Source organism: Gallinula chloropus (genome assembly GCF_964237585.1).
Source record: "Gallinula chloropus genome assembly, chromosome: 17".
NCBI lineage: Eukaryota > Metazoa > Chordata > Aves > Gruiformes > Rallidae > Gallinula > Gallinula chloropus.
In genome coordinates this window covers 10,397,233-10,420,793 of record NC_140102.1, presented here as the reverse complement: position 1 = coordinate 10,420,793, position 23,561 = coordinate 10,397,233, and the positions used below count along the sequence as shown (strand labels likewise).

General features: G+C 42.5%; 1 protein-coding gene across 1 annotated transcript in view; it reads right to left on the bottom strand.

Moving 5' to 3' along the window:
- The window catches only part of CABIN1 (calcineurin binding protein 1), a 114,190-nt gene that overhangs the window by 27,377 nt on the left and 63,252 nt on the right, over positions 1-23,561 (bottom strand). The window contains exons 30-33 of the mRNA XM_084271876.1: positions 5,156-5,319; positions 3,079-3,175; positions 1,175-1,816; positions 662-736 (exon numbers count right to left, since the gene is read on the bottom strand). Coding sequence (XP_084128002.1) covers positions 662-736; positions 1,175-1,816; positions 3,079-3,175; positions 5,156-5,319 — 978 coding nt within the window. The remainder of the gene's footprint in view (positions 1-661; positions 737-1,174; positions 1,817-3,078; positions 3,176-5,155; positions 5,320-23,561) is intronic.

Here is a 23,561-nt window from a genome sequence, read left to right as displayed (position 1 = left end):
CAAACTGTGGAGTGGCTGCTTCGTTAGGTGCCAGTGGCAAAAACTACAGAAAGTACAAAACTAGAAAATACTTTGGGGCTTTCAGCTGGTGATTTGCTGGCAAAACTGAATGACCACTAAACATGTCGTTCATGCAGTGTCGTTCTTGGCTTTGATTTCCCATTGCAGACTGAAAAATAACTACCCCTTAAGAGCTCTACAATTGTTTGTAGGAACTACAAGCTAAAAGCAAACTGAGCAATACTGCAGAGTTAAATGGTACCTCTGGAGTGGAGTGCAAAGACAGCAAGGGAAGAGCTGATGAGGCTGTTAGCCCTTAGGGATCAGAGAGAAGCAATCAGCCTTGTGAAATGCTGAGGAAGATGTGAACATTAAGAAGACTGTAGTGTGCATCATACATGTTTCCATTTGAAGATTGTTTGGAGTTTCCCCAAAAGCTTTTGGTCAAGCAGACCATCCTTCAACCCTGACATTAACAGTAGCAATGACCCTAGCAAAAGGGACGATCTCCCTATGCTTAGGGAGTTAGGTCATCTTAGATGACCACAACACAAGGGCAATAGATGTTTCTAACTGCTGCAGACACTCAGCAACAGACTTGATTGTACAGACTAAATAATAAAAGCATGTTACAAGCCACCAGGGACTTTAGAGAGCTTACCTGTTTCTGTGCTGATGCTCCCATATGCACCTGGCAAAACTTGACTGCCTGTTCAAGTGCTACTTCTTCATCCACCTGAACACAGAATCACAGCTAATGAAGTCATAATTACTTAGCTCATCTATAAATCTAATTAAATTCAGATTAAAAGGGAACGTAGAGCATGGGAGTAAAGGGAAGAAGTTATTAAGAATCTTAAGTTATTCAGGAGTATATATTCAAAGGTACACAACTCTCTCAATTCAAACTAACACTGAGCATGAACAAACCCCACATAATTGGTATTTAAGCTCTTAACTGTTTTCACAAATTTAGTTCTGAATCACAGAGGGTCCTACTTCTCCCCCTTTAGAAGCAGTCTTGTCAAAAGAGTTGTTCTTTGGGAGATATTTATCTCCCCAACTTTTGAAGAGATATAGGGCAAATTTTATACTGTTTGGTTTACTAATTATTGTTCTATAATTATGCCTTAGGCCACACAGAGAAATTACAATTACTGATAAAATACCTTACCTGTTTTATCAGCATGTAGGTTTCAGACATGATCTTCTCAATTTTACCCAGGTCATATGCCATAACTTTCTGACCCTGCTGCCACACCCGATAGGCATCCAGGAGAAGTGTTTTCCCAGACTCCACATCCTCAAGTAATTTCCTCTTCCTACTTGATCTCTGGACAGGTTCTTCAGCAGGTACTGCTTGAACTATTCCTTTAGCTGTCTGCTGCTGATGTTTTGAGCTGATGCTTAGCTCCTCCAAAGAAAGTTCTGGAGTCCGGCTCTCTGGAGCTCTCTCCTTTGAGTTCCTGCCAGACTGAAGACGGTCTGACTCGCTCCGTTTACACAAAGAATCGATTTTTTCAGGGTCATTGCAATATCCATCAAGATCCATAGGTTCCACTGAACCAGGCCTAAGGAGCTCTTTGATTTCCTTGTCATTCTTGTCCTCTTGTTCCAATATGTCCATAGCATTGGGAATTTGTCCCTGGGTCACTTCCTTTACTCCATTTTCAGCACTATGTACTACTCCATCTGATAAAACTGGCTTTTTGGGAAGGACATCTTTCCCCTCTTCAGCACTAGCTTTATTAGAGACGTCTGTTGTCATCCTTCCTGAAGCAAGGTTAGAAGACTTGGAACTCTGATCTTCTGAAACCTTAAGAAAAGAAGACATTCTCCTCTATTATTAATGAAATCAAGAAGCATTTTAGCACAGCTGTGACTACCATGAACACTGACAATGAGTAACTTTACAACACTGCCACTCCTGAAGAAACCGCTCTTATTCTATGCTCATTCTGGTTTGTTCCTGATTATTAATTAATCCAAACCATTAGTCTGACAATTCAAGTATTTTAACCTGTGAAAACACAACAGAGAAATCAACAGTATAGGCTGAACCAAAGCTGCAGTGTTTCCCCCCAGCTCCCCCCCCCCAGTCTATACTGTGGAATCCAGTAAGTGAAATCCAAGGTTTCAATAGCACAAAATTTTCTTCATACGTACAGAATTCAAAGCTCAACCTATTTCTTTTGGTAGCTGCAGATGAACCTCAAATTTAAGAATCTCCACTTTGTTCCTTTTACATAACATTCTTCTTGTGAGAGGGATGCTAAACTCTGCTACAGTATTCCTGTACCTTTACTTTGGTGATGGTCCAAAGGCAGCAAGTCTCAGTACACCACTTTTTCTTTCAGAAATTGCTAATGTTACAATTTTTCAATCCGGATTTGGGGGTTGGACTCAACCTCTTGAGGTCCCTTCCAACCCCTACAGTTCTGTGATTCTGTGATTTATGGACTACTTAATGCACAGTTCCACTGTTCTTATGGATGTTTGTTAAGCCTGTACTCCATCAGCTTAGAAAACACTTAAGAGCAAGTTCTTCCTTGAATGTGTTTACCAAATAAACTTCCAATTTCCAGTTATATTAACCTGGAAACTAATTAGTCTCTAAATGACTTAAAATTAAATCTAAATCACAGTTACATGTAATAGCAGATGCAGCGCTGTCAAGGACTAGTGGTTTAGAATGACTAGGCATATAATCTCTAGTTGATTGGTTTTGTTTTGCAAGAGGAATCTTAGTGCATTCTAAAAGGAAATTTCCAGTAGATCCCACCTGCAAACATAGCTGTTCTTACAGTCCATGCAACTACCATCATTTGAAAATGACAAATGTCAAACCACAGACTGCAATCTGTTCTGAACAACTGTATTTGTTACAAATAAAATAAAACCCCCTAAAAATAACGATGCTGGAAGAAATTTTTCTGTGTAGTCGCATATACAAAAGGTATTTTAAATAAGTCACAATAATGTAGCCCTTCAGCCTCACAAGATCTAAGGAACAAGTGAACTGATCCTGTAAAAACCTAATTACTAAATCAAGGACCATTAAGCACGCTGCTGTCTTACCTGTGTCAGATCGTTGAGAGTGTCCTCCAACACTTTCACTGTAAGCACAAAGGCTTGTTGGGCCAGAACTTGGCGATCTGCATCACGCAAGTACTTCCTGTGCCACAGTAAGATAACAGATATGAAGCTAACTTTCAAAAGCTTACACAACCTTACGTGTGAGAATCAGGGCATTAAAAAATCCCCGACCAGCAAAAAACCCCCAATAAAATTTCAAAACAAGTTAGAAGAAAGCAAACAAAACACATACAGTTCCATACTGAAACGCAACACTTCAGCTGTGTTTCCCTTCAGCTCTCCTCTCCCCAGAGTCATCAAACATGACAAGCATGAAACAAAAGACAGCACGATCTACAGAGGGAAGAGGAGAAATGAAAAAACCCCAAACCAACCCAGAGCAAACCAGACAACTGGAATTACAGGGGTTTTTTTTTTACATCAAGCCTTCTGAGCCCCTCAAACACCAGCTTTTTATTCAAACCTTTTCTTGAAAAAGAGCCTTAGTCACACAAAGCTATCTTGAACTGTCAGGTGATTTTCATGTTCTGGATAAACCGTGCATGTGAGATTAAGGCCATGAGCAAATCCTTTCTCACTGGTCATACCAGTTGCCTTGGAGTCTAGGTTTTTTACAGCTACAACACCGGTGTGCTAATACCTTTCTTCCTATTTAGTATTATAAAAAGAATACTGTATGTGTAAGATTTACTCACTCTATAACTTCGTTTAATTTACTAGAGCACTGTAACTTGGTGTATTCTGACCCAGTGCTTTAGTCCACTTTCGTAGAAAATACTTCCAGCCATCAGTACCACCCAACTGAATTTCTATTTCAGAATTGGCTTGTTTTAATGTAAGGGCTAAAAATCAAGTAAATAATTCTGAAGGATACTATTTCAGTCAAAAAGTTGACATTTTTAATAAATGTATTTTCTCCCTATAACATTCTATTAAACTGGTAATTTTGTGGTTTGCTTTTCAGGCAAAAGATAGAAACACCTGACTTCTCATTAGTTCAGTAATAACTGGAGTTCAACTAAATCCCTGTATTTTTACAAACAGGGTTGTTGCACGCACACACCAGCCACACCCCAAATACCTGCATTTATAAGTTCCTGTAACAACTGCAGTTCAACCACAGCTGGCACTGGCTGGCCCAACATGTGAAATTACTTGTTTGTTAAATTCAGTCTAACCTTATAAATAATGTCATATTTTTAGTACAACCGTGGGCTCACTTAGGACAGAATTTCAACCTTCTATGGTCCAGTCCTTCTGATACGCTAAAAGTCAAAAATTATTTTTGGCTCCAAGTTTGCTGAACATGTGGTGACATATTCCCAGACATACTACGATTTATGCAAATTCACATGCACTCACACTCAAAAACACATGAAGAAACCATCAATGCCTCCAACTTATTGCCATCAATCATTCCCTTCAATTTCTCAAGCATTTGCCAGAGACTAATTTCAACATTTCCCACTCAGCAAGCTCCAAGAATTTTACCTCAACTGCTTCAATGTTTTCCTTAGATGTTTATTTTGGTCTTCCCACTGATACGAATCTGTATTTAGCTCACGTTAAATGGCTTCTTTTTTTTCTTAAATAAGGTTAATGCAATTAAAATTAGATCACCCCTGAATAGGATAAGCTTTTTAAATAGCATCAGCTGCCAATAGGCACACAACCATTGTTCAGTCGTCAAGGATTACAGGAAGGCAGGATGCCTGGGCCGTGACCTCCCTCCCCGGGCATCGCTCTTATGCAAGAGGCCAGCAGAAGGGTGAAGAAGTCACGATGCTCTTTTCCACCAGTGAACCCCTCCACCTGACAGAAAGCCTCTACAAGGCTGCTAAGGCAGCTGTATGGCTGCTTTGAGTTTCCAGAGAAATGCAGAGAAATTCTAGACACTGTTATGGAACTGTAATCCTGAGAAAAAAATGCTCATTCCACTATATTCCTGAGGAAACCCATCTAAAGACTTTCTTCCTCAACCAAGAACATCTTTAAATAAAATAGCAAAAAATCTATTCAAAGCTTTACACAGTAATGGATTAGAATAAGTATATCATACTTTCCCTGGTCAGGGGTCCTCTGTAGCATAGATGAGACTTTCAGCAAGGTGTTGTAATCCTTTAGTTGTGCCAGCACGTTTAGCAGTAAGACAATCGAGCGGTTCATATGAGATGCAAAACTGCCTGGGCGGTCGATCTCATCCACGGGGATGCGCCAGATTCCCTGCAGAGAAAGAAGAAGAGGAAACCCCTCAGGAGGGATTCAGCCGAAGAGGACAGAAATCCTGACATATGGATCGGATCGTGCAGCATCCTGAATTTCACTGAGGGTTGGGAAATAACACACAGACAAATGCTGCAGTCCTTCAGACAGGGAGGTCTGGATTTAAAGTCAACTGCTTCCTGCCAGTGGCAGAAGAGAGTGGCTTGCAGAACTCACAGCACACATTCCAGATATGCTTCTGAACTATTCCCAGAGAAAAAAAAAAGCAAGCAAAGCCTACACTATATTGTGCATTTTTCTTACATGTCTGTGAACTCACCTTCCTGAGCCAAAGCTGAAGTACCATAAAAAACAAGGAGTAACTTGAAATAGGGTTGCCTGGCCTGAAAGCTGCTGCTCTTCTGCAGCCATAGCAAGTTTCTATCTTAAAATAATCTGGTCTTAGGAACTTGGTTACAGCCTTGATATCATCAGTGTTCACTGTGGCATTAACCAGCCTGATCAGAAGAATCAGATTCCTCAGCAGTATCAATTTTCCAGTGACAGATTCAAATACTTGTGCCTGAGCCTGCTAATTAAATTTCTGGGACAAGGAAATCTTTGGGGAGCAAGAATGATAGAAAATATAATTTAATTGTTGTTAGTCAGCTCAGATTTTGCAATGTCTGATATATCTAAGGAGGTTTTTTCAGGTATTTAAGTGGCTGCTGGCAACACACTAGTCAACTGTATTTGAAAACAATGCAATGCAAATCCTACTATGCTGGCACATAAGTATGCAACTTACATTGTGACTGTGCACAAAAACTGCTGTACCATAAGTGCAAACCCTTCCCTCATGCTTAATGTATTCAGCTCTGAAACTTTGCCTGCAGCAGCTCTTTAAGATGAAAATCCTCTGGTCACGTATAGCATTTTGTGACAATGCAGGAAAGAATAGTCTCATTGATAGCAGTACCTGACAAAAAAATGAATTTGCTTTCCAAACCTTTTCACAGAGCAGGATATACAAATATTTACTCTTTTATCCTTGTTTAAAGGTCTTGCTTTGATATTTTCAGCCTTACTTTCAGTGTGAGCAAAATTCTTCAGAACTTAATGCAAGGTGGAAGGAAAGAAAATGATTACTGCAATCATAAATGACATTTGACAACAAAAGAAGCAAATATGTAACCAGCCTGTCTGTCTAGAGCAGAGCCTCCCCCCCCCGCATTTCTTCAGATAATCTGCAGTTCTGCTCCATAGGATGTATAGGAACTTGGGAAAAAACAACACACTAATATCAGTGCTTTGCAATAGGAAACAATGACTTCAACTAGATATAATGCACTGACTGTTCTGCCAAATTTTCCTACTCTCGTTCTTCCTCATGGTCTCCTTCTCCCTGGTGGCCACAAATAACCCCCATTTTCCCTCTTTGGTCCCTGAAGCTTTCTTTCCAAGTTTTTTGTAGCTTCCCTTTTCCAGAAAGTACCTAAAACCGTACCCTGACCCCAAGGTACAACTGTTGCTTCCTCCTATCCCCAACTGCCAACCTCCAAAAGCACCTTCAGCAGTGTGGTGGCAAAGATCTTATCTCCCCATGCAGCTCAGTAGCTCTCAAGCACATACAGACCTTGTAGGCAGCAGTTCCGTAAAGCGGCACATACTGTATTTAAATTGAGAAGCTTTTTCTTCCTCCAAGCTACACAATGGCTTTCCTTCCTTTCAGCTTACAGATGAACACGCATATTGCAGAGCTGGTATTTTTTGCTTCTCCACACATATGTAAAACTGGGTTTCTGCCAAAGCCTAAACCAACCCAACGCCTTCAGAACGGCACCACATTGCAACAACCTACTTCACCGGTTTAACTATACAAAACAATTTATGGTCAACTTAGAGGCATACTATAGGAATGGAAGACAGCCAATGTGTAGGTTCCTGGTCTTTTTCAGCATTATTACCTCATCCTTCATTTGAATTGGAGGGAGCTTTTGGATTCTGTATCTGGGATCAGTTGAAACTCATCTCGCAGCTCCTTCTCACACCTCCCGTGTGTAGGTTTAATGCTACCCCGGAAGTGACACTAATGCGGCGAAGCCACAGGCAATGACAGAGAACGCTAATTGCCCCGGAGAGCTGCGAAAGTGACAGTCCCTCTGACAGAAAGAGTCATGTAATCAGGGGAAGCTGCTCTTGGCTTTCTACAACAGGGCACATTGGAGTAACAGCTTGAATTAAAACTCACCCTAGTGGTGCTGAAGTTCACTTTGTCATCCCAATTACAAAAGGAGGTCTGATTGAAGAGAGAAATCACTAAAAGTGCAGACTTGCAGTTTTAAAAATGCAAAACAGCATTAAATAAGATCACCCTCCTGTGTTACACACCGACCTGTTTCACATGTAGCCTTAAGCTACAGAAAGAAATCTGCAATCAGGAGTTGGCACAACCTTCGTTCCACCCACTGTGATTTTATTAAGCAATATGCAAAACCGATCTTATAGTGAGTTTTATCAGAATTTATTTCATGAGGGATGATGAATTTTTTTAAAGACTGTAATTTGAGTCAGAGACTAAAGGAACAGTCTCATTCAAACCTTCAAAGAGAAGGTGAACCAAGACCACCAACCATGAATTTTTCCTTCCTAACTATCAATAACTTCCAGGAAGAATATTTCTGAATTTGAATCATGCACTGCAACTTTTGGAAAAAGAAGCCTGTCATTCAGTTTTTGACACAAAACTTAAGAAACAGGGAAATGCAAAGCCTGCAATGAAAAACTGGGGAGGAGGCTGGAAAAAGTTATTCAGTTAGACTAAAATTAAGTTTTCATATCACCAAATGAAAAATTCAGATTTGTTTGCAAATCTCCCTTGAAAGCACACAAACAGAAAAGCAGAACCTTGTGACAAACACCTGCAGTTAGTTCCTTGAAAGGTTTTGTTACTGATCATCACCACTCGACAAAAGGTCTCTGGTTCCAGCCACCAAAAGGGTCCAAGGCACCGCTCCTGTTTGCTGGCCACCATTCCCACAGCTGAAAGCTTCTCCTCCCTTCTGCAACAGCCAGCAAAGCTGTTTACATGAAACCAGAGGAAGGAGTGAGACACTTCCAACAACTCCAAAATGCCTCTCAAGATCCAAAACATCAAGCTGCTCTCCATGCCTTCCTGGCTAAACAAACACTCGAAGAGCTGGGGGCGGGGGAAGGAAGCCTGGTATGTACCACTAGGAAAAAATCAATCTGAAGTACAAGAAAATTCTGTGCATATCTTAATACTGAATTTTACATTAAATATGGAACTGAATAATGAAGTCAGAATATCAGATTCCCAGTAGCACCTTAGTCATTTTTTTCAGCTTGAAGCTTACTGCACAACTCTCCCTTGCAGAAGACCTGAAGCCTGGGGAGGAGGGCAAGAAGAGGACCATGCTGCACAGCGACAGCAGTAGTGGTTACTTTCTAGTTCAGTCACTGAAAATAGAAAGGAAGGAAGTGCTTATTATTCCTCCACGCTGCTTACTCCAGAGCTTTACGGGAGGGGATTCCCTAGGGTTTAGGAATGCCTCTCTGAGGAGGAACGGCTGACAGTTCTCAGCAAAACCCAAACTTCTCTGGGGATGGCTGTGGCTGACACCGCGGGTCAGAGTAAGCCATTTTCTAAGCAGAGATCAAGCTTCACTCAACACTCCATCATTTCCCTTTTTAACGAAATGGAGAAACACTAGTTGTACTTCAGATGGTCTGATCCACGTGTAACAAGCCAACACATAAACCAAGCACAGCTTAAAGACCAACCTCCAACTGCTTATGACTCAATCACCTTTTTTCCTCTTGTGTTTTCCTAAGTGCGCAGAAGCACAAGTTGCACCACAGGCAACAAACTCAATTCCGTTGTGGCCTTCAGTGACCACAGCAAAGCCAAACACTACTTTGACTGGTATTTGTCAACCTCGGTAATGTCCTATTAAGGAGAGCCTTTACTAAAAAAAATCTAATTTAAATATTATTTAAAGACCTTCATAGAACATGACAAAGCTAACAAAACAACTAAAGCCACCCCACCAATTAATAACTGAAGAACTACCTGTACCTTAAAACCAGAAGTTGAACTAAGCACAATTGCAAAATCCCTGGAAAGTTCACTTTATTAAAACTCCTTTTTTTTTAAGTCTGTGTTTTAAAACAGGGCTAAGCCCAACACACTGAAGTACCACTAGCTTTATTCATGTCTGCTTTTCACTGTTACCTAGGTCAACATAGGATCTTGCACCAGGGGCCTGAAAGGGAAAGGAATGTGACTCAAGCTGCACAGTTTCAGCACAGACCCTTGAATATCCCAACTCCTCCCTGTAAGCATCACTGTATGTGGTGTTCAACTCAGCAAGCGTGTCTTTGCTTGACTCATGACTTCCTGCTAGTTCTGAGTGTAACCAGTAAAACCACTGCCCCCTCCCCCAGTTAGCAAATGGCTGAACCACCTTTACTCATCCAGTCTTACTTAACATGCTCCCGTATCTCTTAATATTTTACTCTGTCACCTGATTTTGGCTTTTTTTCCCCTCTTCCTTCCTCAATTCCTCATTTCATCCACACTGCTATTCAGTATGTAGTGGAACAATTCCACCTCTGTGAACAGGAGTGCAAGTTGGTACAAAAAGTATTATGAAATTAAAGCAGCTGCGTTCAGAATATTAAAATTATTAGCTGCAGGGACTTGTGTCATCAAGGGGGAAAAAAAAGCAGCTCCTGCTTTCTGCAAGTAACTTAAGCGATTTCAGAAAAATCCTACAAGCTTGTTTCTGAGTATGTAAGCAGTGCTCCTCTTGCCTACTGCTGGTCTTGTTCACATAGGATGGATCAGAATAGAAAAAACTATACAATAATAAATAAACAACATTTCATCAGCCTGGAAAAGGAAACAGAAATAAGGCAAAACTGCAACAACTTCCTTTTCATGTACCAGAACCAAGCAGGACTGCAATTCCTGGTCTACAAGGTAACTGCTTTTTATGTCTTTTTTTCTTATGTGTTAAATACACACACACTTGGAAGCAAACAAACAGCACGTTTGTTTACTGGAAGAACTGTGGAATTCTGCAGCATTTTTTAGCAAGAACGCAGTGTGAAAAATACTGACAAATGAAAAAGCTTCCACATGCTCCAATTATCATACACTGATAAAGAAACAAAGGACAAGTTTCACCTCTGATTTCTGTCTTCTAAATACGACATATTTTCAGAGACTTAAAATTCCAATTTTCCCATTTCTAGAACAATGACTTTACAGTTGACTTGACATGAAATTGGTTTTAACCCCATGAAAAGAGCACCCAACCCATTCCTACTTCGAGAGGCTGTTACGTATGAGCCAGGGTCATGCACACAGGAGGCAGGGAAAGGGAGTCATTTCCCCACTGCACAAGCAATTACACAAAACCAGAAATGCCCCGCGAAGATGGGGAGTTACAAGTTTGGGTGGAATTAGTGAAACAGAAACCGAGGGCTACAGATAGCCTTTGCTATCTGTAATAGCACTGGGTTTGGCCCTTTGCCAGGCAGAATCTAGAAGGTTTTTGCTCACCCGGTCAGAAGGCTTGAGGAGTTTTTACTCAGATGGTTCCCATGGACCATGTGATTTCATAACAATGTCAACAAACTCGTATCATCTCTTTTTAAAGGGAAATGGCTAACTAGAAAAAAAAAAAAAAAAGCATCTGTTCTACTCCGTGGCTACAACAGAAAGAAAGGGAAGAAAGTCAAAGGGACAACAGGCCAGCCTCTTCAAACCTGCTCGCACAATGCCACAGCTGCACTCCCTCTGGTGCTCTGACACAGAGTGCCTCAGGCAGACATCGCCCACGGAAAACGCAGGAGACACAGGAGGTGTGTACATAATGCATCGTCCCCAGGATGAAGACAACTGCTCCCTGCACGACGCCAGTGGAGTATCTTTCCCAAGAGTACTCTGAGAAAGAATCCTCAGATTCCCTCTTGCATTTCTCTACTCTGTGACTCTGGGGTGCAGTAACAACGGTTGATTTGAAGCTGTGCAAGACAGAGTTTGGGTTTGTGGTTTTTTTCCTTGTTGTCAATATGAAAAAAGGTTTCATTTTGGAAAGCTGGACAACTTCTCAAGTTTAAGGTTAGTTGTTGATAATAATACTTTTGGACAAATTACTTAAGTACATTTTTTGTCTCTCATCCAGAAGCTGCTCCCTTTTATCAGCTGCATTTTAAGAAAGAGAGAAAAAGGGACTGGTTAGAAAGTGAATCAGCAGTGTCATTCACTGCATCTTGCAGCCAATCCAGGGTTTAAAAAGCAGAGGAAAAAGGCTTGCCAAAGGGATGCAGGAGAGAAAAAGTCATCCAGAGATTTAGTCAGGTACTTCATCTATTCAAATGGAAACACCAAGAAACGTGTCTGCTTACCCACAGGGATTTCTGATTCTGCCTTTACTACTTCAGTATCTTTTTTTTGGGGATACATGTTGGTTTATGTCCGGTCTCTCTCTGAAAGAGCCTGGAATTCTTTCCTTGGGAAGATATAAAGCTCAGAAATCCAAAGAATACATCCAAAGAATATAGGATGCTTCTGTATCATCTAATTAGCAAATAACTTGACACGGAAACTTAATGAAAATATACAACCCTTGACAGGAACTCTTCACCAGAAGCTTCCTTAGGCATTCTCAGGGGCCAGATGCAGGAAGATTTCTTTACCACCAAAATAAACAGTAAGCAGGGCACATCTAGAGAGTGCCAGGGGTGCTGGTTTTGCCTAGCAGACAGCCTTCCGTTGTTTCAGGAGTGTTTTTCTGCTTAGATCTTTTCTGTGTATCTGCTACAACCAGCCTGGCTGGCATCAGATGCAAATGGTACTCAAAGCTAATGAAACAAGCTTGGAACAGTCCACCCATCTGCCTGGAAGCCGTCAGGCTCCCGCATTAGCCCCCCGCACGCATTAACAAACTCATTTTTCGACAACGCGTGGGATTCCCTTCAGCTCACTCCCCGTGTCTGTGACAGACACAGGCATTTAACGGTATCACCTAGAAACCTTTCAGAGAGAGCAGCAGCCGCTTAGGGGATGTGGCTCACCTTAGCTATTACAGGCTCTACCTTGAGATGCGATGAGCTACACACTAGAAATGACTCTCTCCCCTGGATGCAAGGGATGATGAGTAAGTCATAACAGATGACGAATGTTAGGGGAGATAAATACCAACTGGCAAGTCCGCAGGCGGTTCTGGTCTCTCTCAGTGGCATGCTGAGGTCAAGCTCCACTACTCATACTTGTATCTGAAGGAGGTGCTGCAAAACCAGAAAGAAAACCGGTACTAACACAAGGCTGGGTGGGAGAAGCTGTGGGTTCCCAAGTTCCAGAGGTAAGGGCAAGTTTCAGAATCACAAGATTTTTCATCTAAACCCCTAAGTTCCTGTTAACTAGAGTGACTGTCCCCATCTCCCCAGGGGTTACAAAGTAAACAGCTAGTAGGATACATGTGCTTTAACTGGTATTAAGACTGCGCTGAAGGAGGGTTACCTCAACCTAAGTGTAAGAAAATAAAAAAACTGCTTCAGAACACGGAACTATCATCTTTGCCTACCTCTGGTAACACCCAAAAATAGTGAACCTGGCACAGCATAGTACCAACGTCATTCTGACAACACTCCCGCCTTAAAAGAATACAGTACAGCATAACAAAGCCTAGGTATGAAGAAGAGAGAGTAAAAATACCTAGCACATCAATGCAGGTTAACAGAAGAGTTAAAGTCTGGACTTAAGTCTCCAATGCCTCACCCGTGTCCAAAAGGTAGCCTTTTCACTCCCCTGGGAACAACAACAGGGCTATGCTTAAACGGAGAAGTTAAACATAAGACAGATGTTCAAAATGATGTGAAGAATGATACAATCTGTGGAATGTCCAAATGGGCCAAGGGCAAGGCAGCTGTTACAAGCAAAGGAAAACAAGATTTTTCACGAGAATATCGTCTGACTTTCAAGTTGGGTGGATGTGGGCAGCAACAGGGAAATGCTACATCTCACCTACTGGCCTTACGGGTACCTAACGCTGTCCATCTCCAAACTGCTTAGCCCGATTCACCTCCATCACCTAGTGCAGTATACATGATACTAGAAAGAACAGGAGGCCAAGAACTTTGTAGCATTAAGAGATATGCTGATTCTTGAGATCCAGCATGTTGTTCTTGTAGAATTACGAGTTGTTCAGAGATTCTTCACGCTCTAACGCTGCAGCAAGGGTCTCTTTCTAGTACAGGATGCCACCTTCTACTATTTCAGTAAGCTTGAAGAATTTCACAGGATTTCAAGAATCACATTTTCACCCACTTAAATATCCAAGTTCTAGATGTAACTTACTGATTACCCAACACATAAAATTAAGTGATTATCCTTTTAACAGCATGACAGTCTCCGCATACAAGACTCAAATAATATTGAGTGTTTTAAACTACACTGTCAGAGTGCTAAAAAGTCCTTTTGCCAAAATATATCATTTTTATGCCAACAAAACCTGCTCTTCAATCCTACATCCTTTACTTTGCTTAAGCAAACAAAATGCTTAACTGCCCACTCCGGCCCCTCAGGGGACATCCAGCATCCCTGAGCTGACAGCACAAAGTGTCTTTGAGCTTTTAAACCCTCTTCCACATAATCATACACACACAAATATCAAAAGAAGAAAGTATAAAATCCCAGTGTTTGCAAAATTTTTCAGCATATTCATACAACGTTTAGAAAAAGTAACAATATCCACCTGTATGTTCTACAAATTGATCACCAAGTTAAGACTCCAAATCTCAAAAGCTGGAGGGAGTCTCGGGTAAGACCAGCAGTGTGGAGGGAAATGCTATCAGCTCAGAAAACAACACTGATCAAGCATTCAGTGGTCTTTTTGGTCAGCACCAAATCACTGGAACACATGATATTAGGAGATAATGCTGAAAGAGATCTTTGAGCCTGAAGGAACATAAATCAAAAGGTCCAGAAAACACTTGCTACCAGTTTCCATCAGAGTTTTTGGAAAGAGAAAACTCTCTAAAATCAGCATCACACAACAGCTCATAAAACACAATCAAGTGATAATCTTTACAACTACTAGAGAAGCGTCTTCTACTTAATTTCATCTTGACATAAGATTTCATCTTCATGTAAAATTACCTAGACACATTCTCCTTACAAAAGCTCTTGGCTAAGATGCATCATTCAGACACACGAGCTTCTCTTATCTCAGAGCATTGTGAGTGATCATGGAGCCACATCATCTGACTTTGGGGGACCACATAATGACTCTTCAAAAGAGCACGTTTTTCCTCAGCAACCTGCTGGGCATAGCTTCTCTCTACTGACATGGGAAGTATGAAAAAGTAGGCTCAAGGTGATGCAGCACAAATCAAACAGATGTGTGTACTGTACATACTACGGCTTGGTCAGGTTGATGGCAAGAGCCATGTCATCATTAGGAGGTGACATATCAATGTGTAGCTGTAACAACTACCTCTGGCTAGGTACTGGCAATATTTCATCAAATTTTCATTAGAGTTATGACCTCAGACTCACATTTAGTGGCTTATGAGCCATAGCTTTCAAAACATACAGGTAGGGGTTTTGTAGCTATTTAAGAACAAATCAAGACTATGGTAGAAGATACAAATTTCACTGAATAAGCTGTAGTTATTTACAAAAATTTAGAGAGCTGCATATGAGAGTGCAATGAAGAGCTGTTAATATTTTTAATAGCATGAATACAAACAAGTACAACTAAGCAGGAGAAAACATAAAGGACCACACATACCAGGAATGACACTAAAAGAAGTAAATATGTACAACTGTTCACTATTAGCCATCAAATTCTAAAACCCTTTTGGAAAGCAGCAAGAATGGCATGTTCCATCACCGGCTGGTATTTTGGTATGTGCACCCAATCTGGAAGCACAGAGAAATATGTGCATCTTTCATCAATGTTGAGAAGAACAGAAGCAACTGAGAGCTGAACTCAAATTTAAACTCCTCTAGTGCTCTGACAGAGGTAAAATGACAGCAGGAGCTAGTGGAAAACCCTTTTAATCTCAAATCAACCCTGGAAGACCTGACTAGGGTTGCCTATTCCTTTTCTTTATAAAATGCCAGTTTTATAAAAATACATGTTTGCAAATACATGACTTAGTTCCTATCTGAAGGTCACAGCTCTGTCCGAGGTTTCGTACTGGCTTAGGAATGACAGCAGTACACATCCTGCATTTCAAACTATTTGTCAGATGAAGTTGAGGGCAGGAAGCAGCTTATTCAAAACAGGTAATAAGAAACAACTACCTCATATTAGCAGTTATGAACCAGAAAGACATATGCAGTGATAAAAAGGAGTCAAGCCTTGGAGACGACATAATCCTCTCAAACAACTAAAGCTCTATGTGAGTTTGCACATTTCACCCTCAGCAATTAAGATCTACAAATTAAGTTATTAGGAGCTGACAGATAACTTGCTTCATTACCTACTATCCCCCCAGTACAGCAGCCTCCCTAGAACACTTCCCTCCTCTGGCCAGCAAGTGGAGGCCCTGAACAAGTCCTGACTGCTATAAAAGGCAAAAAAATCTCTTACTGTTCTACTCCCCATAGCTAACCTCCGAGTATTTTTTCTGCTCTGATACAGGAATTCATGCAACAAAAAAGAATTTAATGAACTCTGTTATTCGAGGATTTTACTTTGGGGGGGAGGGGTGTGTGTGGACGGGGTATGTGTGTTAACACCTAACGCAGTCTTGTTTTCAGAGATTCCCAAGGCTCCCTCAGCAACACAGGGTTTAAAACCAAACAAAAGTAGTACTTTATCCAATTGTAAGAGTTAGTGGAAACGTCTATTTCAAGTGAGCGTTCAGGCAGCAGCCTGCCTAGCACCCCAACCGAAGTTCACTGCTCTTTGCTAACACCAGAGGATCGAGGCATTGCAGAGAAGCTGTAATTCAATTACCCTATTTACAGTAACGTAAATCACAGTATACACTGGGGATCTTCAATATTCAACCGCCAGCAATACTACAACAGCTGAATCTAGCACAAGGCACACAGTGACTCAGTTAGCCAGGCAGAAGACAGGGTACAGTCTGCCCGTGTTCGATTTCAGGGATATTGCGCGATAGGAATTATTTGTTTGAGAACAGGCAGAGTAATTACTGAGGGGGAGGAGACATGAGGAAGGCCTCACCATTTAGAGTATTTCAGACTCCGATAAAGATGCTAAAAACACACAGAAGTCCTATTATTGAAAACAACCAGAACAATATCTGGGTATTCAAGATGTCAACCTGAATACGCTCCAATAAAAAAAAAAGACACATCCTGCAGCTTCCTGGGTAATAAAAACCTCCACAGCATATGCTTTAATTCCTAGATCTCTCAGATCTGCTTCATGTAAAATACCCACAGCACATGCAAAAAATCTGCCGTTGCACAAATAAACACATGCTGCAGTAAATTAAAAAAAAAAAATAGAAACACGAAGCTGCCACAGCCGATGCCGCAAACAGCATGTGGCATTTGCTTTATGCACAACACCAGAATTTACTGCAATTAAGACATACGTTCTAAAATTATAAACATGTGACCAGACAAAGCTGATTGGCTTTAACAAACTGCTAATTAAATTGGAATCCTCTTATCCTCTCTCTCTTTAGCTGAATGAAGCAGCAACTGCTACAGCATAGTAGCTCATGCAAAATAGATACCGAACAACAGGCTTTGCTGTTAGGTCACCGTTAAGAAGGGGAATCTCCAGTGTGAGCCTGGCTGTCGTAGGCAGAACAGCAGAGTGCACCCCAGAGATCACAGCTGGGCTGCTCTGTGCCAGACATGATTTTTACAGATCTACCGTCTCTTTTTCCTCCTAGACATGAAAGCTTCCCCTTGCAAGCTTTAGGGTTGAATTGAAAATGAGGGTGCTAAATAATTCATCCCACTAAGGGGGTGGAGGAAAGAGCCCGAGAAATCCCAAACAATGCAGACAGAAGAAAACAAAAATCCCTCACCCTTTCGTCCCCCCTTCCAAACTTCTCTCGACTCCTCCGTTTCCCATTGCTCTCAGGATTTTCCTCTGTGCGGCAAAGCAGATCCGTTACAGCCTCTAACCGAAGGCGAACCGAACTAATGAAATAAGTATTTCCCCACCACGACAGCAAATGTCATCAGAGCGCATCTCCTGCCTGCCTGCGCTGCCGGCTGCCTGCTCGGCGCTGTGGGTGCACCCTGCGGGCGCCGGAGCCCGCCCAGCCCCCGGGCAGCCCAGCCCAGCCCAGCCCAGCCCAGCCCCGAGGAAGGGATTCCCCGCGGCGGCCGTGGGTAACGACCAGCTGCTCAGGGCAGGCGCCGAACACCCGCGGGCCGGCCGAACGGGAAGGGGCAAAGGCACGCCGCGCCGAGAAACGCCCTACAGCCTAGGGAAACCGGCAGCGAGAAAGCAAACTTACTACAACACCGCATCGGTCCCCGCCGGAGCGCCAGGGAGGGCCCCGCGCCGCCCCCCCGCCAGCCACAGCACCCGGCTCCCCGTCCTCGGGGCATCACCCCGCAGCCCAGCGCCCTGCCTGCAGCCTGGCAGCGCGTTTCCCTGCTCCCCGCCAGCCCCGGGCTCCCCGCGGGTCAGTGGCGTGGGTGGAAGGAGAGGGGCGAGCTGGGGGGGAGGCGGGGGGGGGAACCAAGTTTCCCTCGAGCCTCCCGCCCCGCGCGGGGCGGCCGCTTCCCACGGCCGCGGGGCCGCCCCCCGCACTCACCATCACCGAGGCGGCAGGCTCGCTCGCACCGGAGTTCCCCGGCGGCCCGCCGAGCCGGAGCGCGCCCGCCCCCGCCCGGGCCCCCGCGCCGCGCCGCCCCGCTCCGCGCCCCCACCTGCCCGCGCGGGCCGAGCCCCGCCGCCGGCTGCGCCCCCGCCCCGCTTCGGCTCACACTTCCTCTCGCACCGGAGTTCGCCCGACCTCTGGAAACCGCATACCTTAGATTTCCTGCCGCCGCGGCTATTTATTTAATTTTTTTTTCTCTCTCTCTTTCTTTGCAACTGGGTGCCGGGGCGGGGGCGGCGTGCAGGGCCGGAGCTGTTTGCTCGCTCTCCCGCCGGAGGACGGTCGTGTTTGACATAGGATGTTGGTCCCAATTATTGCCGAGCCTGGCTCGGAGCCATCCCACTTAGGGCGAGTAAACAGCTGCTCCTGTCGGTTCGCAAGCATTAACAAAAACCAGTTATCTGCTCCCACCTGTCCGCCAAACCTTCCCAAAATATTCCCTGACCCAGTTTAACCCCGCTGGTGCCGCTTCATCGCCCTTCACCTCGCTGTCACTGAAGGCCCATTCGTGACCTATTTTTCCGGAGCAGCGCTGAGCCGGTGGAGCCCGCCTGGATGCTCGAGGCAGAGAAGAGAGACAGAGGCCTCCTGCCACCGGCCGCCTCCTGCTCGCGGGCGGCTTCCCGGCCAGCAGCTGCAGCCATGGCTGCTCGGTGGCTGCGGGGCCTCTGGCGCACGCAGCAAGCACAGGCGTGTATTCGCCCCCGCAACGTGCTACACTACAGCTCCCCTTCGTGCCACCGAAACACCTTTCACCAAACAGCAGGACAATCCTCTTACACCATTTCCCTGTATTTATAGAGCCGTACCGTCCCCTCCCCCAGCCCTAGGGTTTTTTAACTGATCTCCAGCCTCTGCAATACCAGGGGGTGCTGCCAGCATGTTTCTTTCACCAGGCCTTTGCTTCTTATATTGCATCCTTCCCCCTTTCTCAAACTGAAGGGAAAACAAAGGTGTACTCTTGTCCTCCCCTCCCCCCCCCCCGCCCCCCCCCCTTTCAGTGGATTCAGTCAAGCCCATATGAAGAGACCAAAACCGCCTGTCAGTCCACCCTCAACCACAGCCCATCTAATCCTGCCTCACAAACGGATCGGCCTTCTCAATCTAAGCTTAACACAGCTAAACTTAGCACCCTTTCCCAGCCCCACATCCAAGCTTTGCTCCCAATTACCTTCATCGCAAAAGTTTAAACAGTTAATCTTTAGTTGTCCCTTCTCTTGCATTTGCAAGCAGGACGGTTGTTTCCACTCCTCACGTTCCTCAGCAGTGCAGGGGTTTGGGTTGGTTTTACCTCCTGACTGCCAGGATTATTCTGAACTGTACAAAATCCATCCTGATTACTAACACCTCAGGTTCAATAGCCTGCTCCACAACTGAGACAGCACCAAGTCAGTTACTAACACTCTCTTTCTTTCCTATCATTTCAGGCACTTTTAACCCATCTTTTTATTTTTTCACATTCCTCTTTTCTTACCACATGAATTTTGGGTGCCTCACACTGAAAGCAAACCCCATATACTTTGCCCCTTCCTACTTACCCGTATGTGTTTTATAGATACACATCTATGCTTAACAACATCTTCTAAAAATGTTAAGAATAGTTTAGCTTTCCTATTTATCTTTTATGAAATCACATTAATTAACAACACCCTGGGTCTACCTTTCCACTGAGCTTTAAAACAAAAAAAGCTGAGTCCTACAGTTCGAGGGGTCACTGTGGGCATTACTGCTCTTGAAAGCAGCTGTGTCTTCAGTGCCTCTCACTACCAAAGGAAATAACCTATTCTGTACTGATAACACAGTTTTGACACTACCACTTCAAAAAACTATTAACCTTTCATCTGTTGACTGCGTAACACAGATTTAGGCTTTAAATACAGAACTGAAATGAATACTTACTTTCTATCTATTCATGCAAATAGGCTTCTTTTTGACCTGCCCTGTTTCATCTGCTCATTTAGTCACCGTTAACGGCACAGATCTTATCTCCTCCATTGCACTAGAGGTCGTCTTCTATGTATTGGCATTTATTTATACAAATTAAGCAGTAGTTCTACCTGGAATTAAATACATCATAAAATGTTTAAAGTAAATAGCCCAAAGAGTGGGTGTTCACCAGGTTGGAAATCACGTCATATAAAAGTTCTGCAGAACTAAAAGCCTTTAAGGCATAAGCACGGCACCATGAGGATGTTGTTTTATAATTAATACCTCTTAGCTGTCACCATGAACATTAAACAGCAGCAAGAACTGAGACATCTTTAAATGATAATAGAAGGTAAAGAAGAATTTTAATATTACCTAGTGCACAGATTTCACACTGCTTTACAAACAGGTGAATTTTTAAAATATCACCAATTGGAGTAATTGCTTTAATATAGAAACCTTATCTGGTGAAGGTCTACTGACAACTTTAAGTATAAAAATTTGTCTCTGAAGTTTGAAATTATAGTTTTCACCACAGATACTGGCCAATTCCAAAAGTTTCTCTGTTCTCTCTCAATCAGCAATTAATCCCCATGAAATTTCCCACGTTTGCACTGCTCAGTTGTCTGAAGCATCACAAGCTGAGTGAATTTTGCGCTATTTGCACGTGTAGGTGTTCACAACTTCTGGGGCCGTTGAGTATGAAAATTCCACTTTAGTTAGCTAAGGTAAAAAAAATACAGAGGCTCAGTGATGAGTAAGTGGCATTCCATGTACCTGCAGGAAGATGGGACTCTCTATTCAAATCTTCTGTCTGATTAGGGCTAAAAGAGAATTATTTGGAGACAGAGTGCAAATGAGAGCTGTATAAACAGCTACTGTCTACTGCTTTTTAAACATAATTCAGTGATACAGGAACAAAACAATGTGATTTTATGCATTTTGGCAAGGATGGATGGATGGGAAAAAGACTGACAGAGCAATTACAGGGAACTTGAAACATGCCCAGAGTCAACAAGATGACCTAACATTTGTCCTTTTAAAAATAAATACTCATTGTGAATACTTTCAGTTCAGCAAATCGTCTCTGAGAAAGAAGAACAGTAACCCCAAGTGCAACTGTTCATTCTCAAAGACCATGTCCTACACTTGTTTTTTAGGTATTTATGATGGGAAAGAAGAAAAGCAAAGCACTGTTCCAGACCATTAGAAAGTGGTGAGTTTATGCTTCCTTCTGTAAGAATCTAATTTTATCAAGTGCGTTAGGCTTTTGCTTGGGTTTTGTTTGTTTTCCTACATCATCTATGTCTTTAAACCAATAGTAACCAAAGAAAGTTTGAGGAGCATCTCTCCCAGAATCACCTACGGGATGTGAGCTCTAGCACATGCTCTCCAGCACTGCGATACCAGGAGCCAGATGGAAGTGGTTTTACACTTTTAAGCATTTTTAACTTCTGCACACTGGGATTTCTCGATGAAATGTTCTGGGGTGAATAACAAATGTTCAGAAAGATTCCAGACCTCTCTGCACTGTTGAGATAAGAGTGCCAGCTTTCCTTGCAAACACAGCATTTGAGTTTAAGGTCAATATATTTGAAATTCTGTTCCACTTTTATATCATCTTCTTCAGAGGATATGCATTGTAAGTCCTAGCATGAATTCTATTTCCACTTAGGAAGAGTAGATTTCATGTTGTGTTTTTAAGGAAGTGGGATATTGTTTTCACTTATAGAAGGCTTTTTTTTTTTTTCTTGTAGAGATAAAAATAATCTCATGTTTCCAGTGCAATGAAAGTGCTACAGGAACTAGAAAGTATTCCTTCTTCAGCAGCAGTATTTGCTCCCTTTAACTCAGATATTTTTAATCTTGCAGTCAGATAGCAATGCCTACCAGATTGGAGTATTTGCCTAGAAAATCCAGTCTAATCCAGAGTAACAAATTTTGTGGTCCTACATAAGTATTTTCCAGGCAAATTTCTCTTTCCTATCAGTGTTGGCACTACAGTAAGGAGACCACTAATGCCAAGTGGCAGAAATGGCTGTTACCACCAAAACCAACATATTTGCACTAAAGTTAAGCCCAGTCAGTAGTTAGCAGAAAGAAGATAAAGAGAATAAAAGGGAGGGAGGGTAGAAAAATCTATTTCACATTTCATGTCTTCACCAGTTTTGTTATCCAAAGATGATCTTGTTTATATATAGGTTGCTATTTTTTGTTTAGTAAAGGGTAATTTTATTACCCTTGAAATTCAAAGTTAAACATAAACCAGCAGCAAGTGCCAAATCAGAGGACTTGTATCTTTTCAAAATCTCTTTTCAATATTCAACCAGCAAGGGCAATTTGATCCTTTCTAACATATATTATTTTGTTTGAAAACCACAGCTTTGATTGTGAAAGAGTATTTTAACCAATTCAGTATCATTTTATACCTGACTCTTCTTAAAAACAGGAATTTCAATGCATAAAGTTATTATTTTGGGGATTTCATATGGAGCATATGCTGTCTTTGTCTAGACAAAACCAACTAAAATAATACCTCACCGTTTGCACACACCCTAGATTTGAACTGCTGTTCTTAAAAGGCAAATGGAAGAAGAATGAATAAATGCAAACAGAAAAACAGGAGAGGAATATGTCAGAAGGTAGCAACAGGGATACGAGAAACTGAAAGGGGACATGGAACAGGAATATGTGGTGTATCATCTTGCTGTCTTCACCTTGCTGCCCACATACTTAAAAGCCTTCAGATTCAGACTCATCTCCTGGTGGGCCTTTCATTTTGTCAGCTTCAGTCTGCCGCTGAAGACAGCTCTCAGACAGAAGTTTTCAGGAAGAAAGACGCTTTGCTTTGCTTTACCTTATCGATTTGAGAACATACAGAGGCAGGAAATTTTATTCTGGCTCAATTATTCACAAAAAGCAAGCAGAGACTTGTCAGATTTGAAGGGAGAAAAGTGACATATTGAAAAGACAGTGACAAAATAACCCAGAAAATAGGCCTACATATGAATGGTTTACCTGCCTACTACATTGTCACAGGAATGTGGTGCCCAGAATACATCGTCTAGGATTTCTAGCAAAGATTTCAGAAAGAGAGCAATACTCACTGATTGCTAATTTACAAAGTAGAAACCTGCTCTTCTGCTTAAAATTATTCACCCCTTTTCTCCCACACTTTGTCAGCAGGGTTACATCAATTAATTGTCTGAATCCCTATGCTGAGAACTCTTTGGGAGGGAAACGTGTAAGGCAGTTAAGTCCTGTCTGTCTCCTGCTTTCTGCCCTAATCTGTTTGCTTCCTAGGTGCCTGGGTGCCAGGGGGCACAAGCTGAAATCCTAACTTTATAACACCGGAGTCAATATTTCTGAATTTCAGCATGGGAATGGCCTTTCAAAACTTTCTCACCCAGATACTGATGATCTCCAAAGCAGACAAAACTATTTTTTTTTTCTAAATTTCTTCACTTGAAATTCTG